Source organism: Pseudorca crassidens, chromosome 19, assembly GCF_039906515.1.
Source record: "Pseudorca crassidens isolate mPseCra1 chromosome 19, mPseCra1.hap1, whole genome shotgun sequence".
Classification (NCBI taxonomy): Eukaryota; Metazoa; Chordata; class Mammalia; order Artiodactyla; family Delphinidae; genus Pseudorca; species Pseudorca crassidens.
The window spans coordinates 19430423-19437577 of NC_090314.1; the positions used below are offsets into that span (position 1 = coordinate 19430423).

General features: G+C 56.6%; 1 protein-coding gene across 2 annotated transcripts in view; it reads right to left on the bottom strand.

Moving 5' to 3' along the window:
- The window catches only part of KSR1 (kinase suppressor of ras 1), a 152014-nt gene extending 145441 nt beyond the window's left edge, over positions 1-6573 (bottom strand). The window contains exon 1 of one of the 2 annotated variants that reach the window (XM_067715588.1): positions 6014-6573. In XM_067715588.1, coding sequence (XP_067571689.1) covers positions 6014-6244 — 231 coding nt within the window. In that variant the 5' untranslated portion in view covers positions 6245-6573. The remainder of the gene's footprint in view (positions 1-6013) is intronic. The other variant, XM_067715589.1, reaches the window with a different exon arrangement.
- Between the last annotated feature and the right edge of the window lie 582 nt (positions 6574-7155).

Here is a 7155-nt window from a genome sequence, read left to right on the forward strand (position 1 = left end):
ACCCTGAAAGGCTGACAAGTGGGGACAGGTTCAATGAATTTATGATATGACCACACGATGCAGCCACGACCAGTGATGCTGTATATCTGTGGGTACTGGTGCAGACAGAAGACGTTTACAAGGCAGTGAGCACGGTGAGCTCCACGAATACATTCATGTACTTTTTTTTTTTTTTTAATTTGGCCGTGCCGCGTCTTAGCTGCAGCGTGCATGTGGGATCTAGTTCCCTGATCAGGGATGGAACCTGGTTCCCCTGCATTGGGAGCATGGAGTCTTATCCACTAGACCGTCAGGGAAGTCCCCATCCATCTACATTTGTATGCAAATGCAGAGGATAAAAACACTAGAAGAATTTATATAGCCAAATGTTAACAAGAATTAACTCTGAGAGGTGGCATTATGGGGGGTTTTTATTTTTATTCAACTGAATTTTCTTTTTAATAGTGAGCACATATCATTATGTGTCTTTTAAGATATTTTAATACAACTGGAAAGTTAAAGAATGTAGTGCTTACCAGAGGAATTACGCATAGACGATAAGGCAGGTATCCATTAAAACAATTATGAGTAAGATGATCTCTAGACAGCTTCTCATTTCTCAGAATGAGACCAACACAGAGCGATTGCATCACAGTTCGCCGACAGGGACCCATCTTTGAGGATGTGCTGGCCTGCACTTTAGGGAAGCGGCCCCCAGCCCGAGCTCAGAGGCTGCACAGCCTGGCGTGGCCACCAGAAGGCCCGGTCATCTAGAACTAACCCACCAAGTGGCCCTGGGCCAGCCCTTTTTGTTACCGGCCACTTCGTTGGGCTCAGCCGTCACAACCCTGACCAGAAACCGTCCCCTCCACTATGGTTTCTAGAAGCTGTTGCGAAGTTCAGAACATGAGTACCGAAGACCAGTCAACGCAGGTTGCACCATCTACTAACTCACTCTCTCAATCCCTCTGAGCCGCAATGTCCTTAACCGCAGAATGGGGAGAAAACCTCACAGGGTCCATGTGAGGGTTAAATGGGGAACATATGCCAAAAGCCTAGCACAGAACAGGCGACCGAGAGGGTTCCTCGTTCCACGTCTGCCCTCGCTACGCTCGAAGGGCCTTCCCGTGACCCCGAATGCACCTCTACTCAGCTTTCCCTTTGAACTGAATGTAGAAAAAGATTCCAATCAGCCTATTCTGAAAGGATGTCCTTTTTAAAAAGCATAGCCGAGAGAGACTTGGTCACAGGTATTGTTACTTCCCACCACCAGCACAACCACTGCAGACACTGCCACCAAGGATCAGGGCCTTCGCCGTCCCTCTCGGGATCACACTGGCCAGGCAGGTCCAGAATACTTGCGGTGGGGAATGCGGCTTTCCTGGATGTTGAGCTAACCTGGCGTGGAAGGAGGCATTCCCATCACTGTCCCCAGGCAGCAAACCAGAGGCCTCCTGGCACTCAGGCTAACCTGGGCTGCAGATCTGATAAGACCTCCCTCCAGCGCCCCGCAGGCCTCCCCAGTCTTGGGAACTACAGGTCCCTCTCCAGACTGCCTCCGAGGATCGCCGGTGGCAAGTTTCACCAGGAAAAAAATTGCCAAGGCGAAAGCAGACACCAAGGGAAACAGTGCCCCAGCTCTGGCTCCCTCCGGGGACAGCTGGAGTGAAAGCCTTCAGCAGGAGGTTAAAACTACGGGGTAGAGCAAAAGCAGAGACAAGCCCCACTCCGAGGCAGGGGCTGGGTGGGGAGAGGGAACCCAGGCTTCACTCTCATTTCTGCCAGGGGCGTGTGACGTGGGACAAGTCGCCAGCAAGACTCTGGGAGTATTTCCCAGAAAAGCAGGAGTTGGACTGGACAACCGTCCGGTCATATTCCCAATTCCAAACCGCTCTCAGCAGGCCGTGGTACTGGAGTCACTACTGTTCGCCTGTCTGCCTCCCCCATTGGACTGAAAGCATCTCCAAACACCGGGAAAGCATCCTACCTACCTCAGAATCCTTGCCAGGGTGGTGGCAGTGAGCAGCTCATCAGGCAAATCAGTAATAACTGCAGGTTTGTTGAGTGAATGCACGCCCACGCACGCCCCGAGTACTTGCTCTGTGAGGACCCATGGCACCCCTCTCCTTTCCCAGCACTTCCACCATCCGGGTGCTCCGAGGGGCAGGGGAGAGGACCACAGGGAGAGCTCAGGCCCTCCACACCACAGGGCTCTGACCTCTGCCACAGCAGAGCTGAGCAAAGGTCGAGGCCCTTTGGGGACCCCTTTCTCTAGGTCAGCTTGCTTAGGAGGGACTTTTCTCCATAAGAGCACCAGACGGGAAGACTCGGTGTGGCAAGGCCTGTCTCTGGAAAGTACCAGGAGGCTGGCAGGATAAGGCAAAGTTACAGGGCCCACAAAACGTGCATCTTCGTGAGGCACCACTATCTCCCCACTGCCCGGCCCCAAGAGGATGCACAAGTGAGGGAATGAACTGGCGTGGGGCTCCAGGCCCAGCTGTGAGGCCAGCCGGGTATCCCTGTGTGAGCACATCTGGGGAACGAGAACATTCCACCTTGCCTCGGTGGAGTTCTCAGGGCCTGATGGAGATAGGGCAGCAGGTTCTGCTGGGATGCAGTGGCCTCCCAACTTCCGTTTACAGATTCAGACCCTGGGCTCAGATTTTATCCCCCTCCGCTTCCCATGTCGAGAGAAAAAAATACACGTGTGATGAAGGTTGGTGGATTTCCAGCAAATCTTCGGAGACTGAGAAGGGTCCAGCACACTGACCGGCAGGTGGGAGGCAGACATTACACCCTGGCTCCTTCCACTCTTTTGGATCCAAGCTGGACCACTGCGTGGAGGAGGGAGGGGCAGCCGGACACGCTGACCCCCAGACATCATCCGACCTACAGTCAGGCACCAGCAGTGGGGCCGGAGGTCTGGGACTTCCCGAGGCACCTCACTGAGCGCTTACTCAGTGAGGACCAGGGTGGGCTGGGGCTCCTCAGATTCTGTAAGTCTAGCATGCTTGCGTAAGCCAAGCCCTCCGGTCAGCCCCTTCTTCAAAAGCCAGGAATCGAATGTTGCAAGTCCTGTCTCTGGGGGCCCTGGCCTGGAATGTGAGAGGAGCCTGCAGAACAGGAAAGAAAGCCAGAATGGACATCACCACGACCCTGCCTGACCTCAGCACAGGCTGCTGGGATTGGTTCCTGGCCTGTCTCACCCACCTCTAGGAAATAAGAGCAAGGTGTCAAAGTGCCTTCCCCTAAATGTGGCCTGTGGCGTGAACGCATTGGACCCTCAGGAGGAAAGTTCACGGGCAGAATCTCTTGGTAGAAAGCATGCGGACTTACAGACTCACGACAAGGTTGCGGGTTTAAGTAGACTCATGCCCATTTTACAGATGGGAAAGCCTGAGATTCAGAAGTCATGGGACTTGACCAAGGTCAGACAGATAGAACCAGGACCAGATTTCCAAGCCATGGGCTTTCCGCCTGCCACACTGCCCCAAAGGTCAGGATTCTTTGAGTAATAAACTTTCCCCTATTTTATCAGTCTGGTAAAACTGGATTTTAGAACAATTCTTAATCATGGATATTCTTACACAGTGGCGTGCATAACAAACATCTGATTCAACCCAACTGAGGCCCCTTCCCTAACCACAGAATTTAGAGCCACGAGAGCCCGCAGAGACCCACTCCAATCCCCCTGTTCAAGGAAGGAAGCTGAGGCCTAGGGAACTAGATCCGGGGGTATAAAGTCCCATTCCCCCAAACAGCCCAGGTCCTGCCTTTTCAGGGAGTAGGGTGGACCTGAACCTACAGCAGAGTGGAGAGGACAGGGAGCTGGGTACTCGTTCCCGTTCCCACTGCAAATCCCCTTTGGACCTTTGGATGGGTTTCTGGCGGCCAGAGCCGACCATCCAGTAAACACTCAGAAGGGCGGCTACCAGATAAACCAGGTCAGAGACCTAAATAAGGCGATGCTCTGGAGTGTCCCGATGCCACACCTTGGTAAAAATGAGAGACTTTGGAAGGCAGGGTACAGAGAAGGCAAGGCGCCATTTCCAGAGAAAGAGCCGCACTTTTTCTCCCGGGTCCAATCTGCAAACCAAGAGCACTTCAGAGCGATGCGGGGAGAATCCAAGAGAGGCCAACAGAGAACGTCCTCTCATCCCAACAACATAGCGTCCAACAAGACACATGCTGCCGGACAACGACCCCTCCTCCCAGAACGAAGCCACACAGGTCCCCTATTGTGTCAGTTTAAAAACTGAACTTAGCTGGGCAAACACACCCGGCTATGTTCAAGAAACCAGTTTCTCTCGCCACTTGGAAAACGGCACCATGCATGCAGGAGGGACTGGGGCGGGGGGGCGGGGACGGGGTGTTGCTGGTTGGTTTGTTTTTTAAGTAGAACCCTGGTCGAAACGGCTATAGCGACTGTAACAAAAATAATAACAGCCAGCGCTGATTAGATGCTTCCCGTGTCCCTGGTTTTGTAGCTTTTAAGAAAATAAAACTGAAGGACAGAAGTCACTCCCAAGGGGACTTCCCTGATGGCGCAGTGGCTAAGAATCCACCTGCCAATGCAGGGGACATGGGTTCGAGACCTGGTCCAGGAAGATCCCATATTCCTCAGAGTAACTAAGCCCGTGTGTCAGAACTACTGAGCCTGCACTCTAGAGCCCTTAAGTCACAACTACTGAAGCCCGTGCGCCTAGAGCCCGTGCTTCCCAACAAGAGAAGCTACTGCAATGCGAAGCCCGAAGGGTAGCCCCCGCTCGCCACAACTAGAGAAAGCCCGCGCGCAGCAATGAGGACCCAACACAGCCAAAAATAAATTAATTCATAAAAAAGAAGTCACTCTCGAGCATTTTGGATCAAACAGGGATTCAGGCTTGTGGTGTGCACAGAGGACTGGGTCTTGTAATGACTGCCACAAATCACCCGCTGGCCCTATGACTGCTAGCAGAGGCAATCAGCAGTAAGAGGGTGTGGAGGGTGTAGGACGAGGAGTTAAGGTTCTAATAAAACATCTCCAGATGTGCAGCAGGCCAGATGTGTCAGTGCAAGGTGGAAAGAGGCAGAGCAGCTACTAAGTGGTGCCGGGAATCTCACAGTCTTCCCAGCCTCTGGACGAAAGCAAGTTGGGAATGCACTAGTTTCCCTCTATTATGTATGGGGGAGGGGGAGACTCTCCCTTCTGAGAACCCAACAACCCTTTTGGTTGATTCTTTCAAATCCCTTTAATACGGCACTTCGCAGCTATCATTTGAGACAGTAGGGCCTGCATCTTATTTCTTCTTTACACTGGAGGCTGTCTCCACCAGAAAACCCCTTAAATAGTGTCATCTTCCCATCAAAGCCTTTGGTCCTCAGCATAATTGTTCCTAAACCAAAGTCCAATAGCGGGGGGGGGGGGCGGGGGGCGGGGGGGTGTCAGTGGGTAGAGCAGTGAAATGCTGTGGCAGTGCGAAAGAGAAGCACCCAACGTCTGAACGGCAAAAATGCAGTTTCATCAAACACTGATAAGCGGCAGACAAGAACCTGGAGAAGAGCAAAGGAAGAAACAAGACAAAGTCTGGGGCGTGAGGGGAAGGCAGAGAACGACGGGCCTGCGCTCACACTTCAGGGGGACCTGCTCCCGCCCAGTCACCCCGGCCCACAGCTGCTGGGCTCAGTCACCCAGGGAAAAGTCCAGCACGTGACTCAGTGGGAGAATGAGTCCTGCGGCCGAGCGAGCTAGAAATGGGGTGGGGGCGAAGGGGGGGCGGCAGGGGATGTCCGTGCGCTGCCCATCCCGCCCGCGGGCTCCTCCAGCCTCCCTCCCAGGTCCCACTACGCCCCTCCCCCCAAATCCCGCCCAAGGTGAGGGGCTGGTCCCGGGTCCTCCGGCCGACGCAAAGGAGGTGACCGGGCTCAAGGATGCAACTGAGGAAGGAGTGACCTGGAGCAGCGAGGGAGGCGCTGGGGCGCTTCCCGGGCTGCCGACTCCTGCCTCCTCAGACCCAGCGCGGGCCCCCGTTTCTCCGGCGCCGCGGCCCCTTACCTCCAGGGTCCGTATCTCCTGCTGGGTGAGGTCGTTGGACACGGCGCACTTCGTGCGCAGCCCGCGCAGGCTACCGATGGAGATGTCGATGAGCTTCTGGAGCTGCCCGCACTGCTGCAGCGCCCGGCTGGCCGCGGCCCCGGCGCCCCCATCTGGGGCCGCCGCGTCCCCCCCGCCGCCGCCCTCCTTCTTCTCTCCCATCGCCGCCGCGCGCAGCGCCGCTCTATCCATGCCTCGGCATCGGGGCCGCGGGGTGGCCGAGGCGGGGAGCCCGGGGGCGCGGGCGCCTCGGAAGGGAATCCCTGAGCCGGGAGGGCTGGCCGAGAAGCGCCCCTCGACGCTGCCGGAGCCAGGACGCAAGCCCGCCGGCCGCCGAGCCCGCCTCTCCCTCCCGCCCAGCCGCGGCGGCAAAGCGAAAGCCGCGGCGACCCGACGGCTGAGGCTCCCGGAGCCTTTAAGTGGCAGCGGGGGCTGGGTCAGAGCTGCTGGGCATGCTGGGACTTGTAGTCCGCGCCGCGCACCTGCCGCCGCCCGCGCCCTCGGGGTCCCCGCCGGCTCCAGCGCCCCTAGGTCCCGGCCTTCCCTTCCGCTGTGGGCACAGGCTGTGCGGGAGCGCCCCGCCTCTGCGCCCCGGCAGTGGCTGCTCCGCGCCAGCTCCTCCCCCGGCGCCCGAAGCCTGGGGAGCCGCATCTCCCCGCCCACCCCCGCCTCCTCCCCATCCCTCCTCCGGGCTGGGGACTTCCCGCGACCCCCCGGATGGGGCGAGGTAGGAGCCGGCGGCCCTTTGGACGGGAGGGAGGTTCGCCTCCTGCAATTCCTCGACCGCAGCGGAACACTGGAAGACGGAGACAGTGGAGGTTTCAGAATTACTGTGTGGGTTTAGGGGCCGCCATCTACTGGGAAGGGGCCTAAGGTACTTGTCCTGTAGGTGGTTCGCAAATTACTGGACTCCCGAGTGTCTACGCCAGAGGAAAGGCACAGGCTTGGAAAGACGTAGGGCTTTCTTCTAGATGCTATTTACCCACCAATATAAGGGTCCCATCCCTCCGCCACCTCAACCTAGCAGGCCAGCCCAGACGCTTGGGGTGACCCCTTGATTTGTCGTGCGTTTGGGAGCGCTCTAGAGCAAACCGACGGGTTCA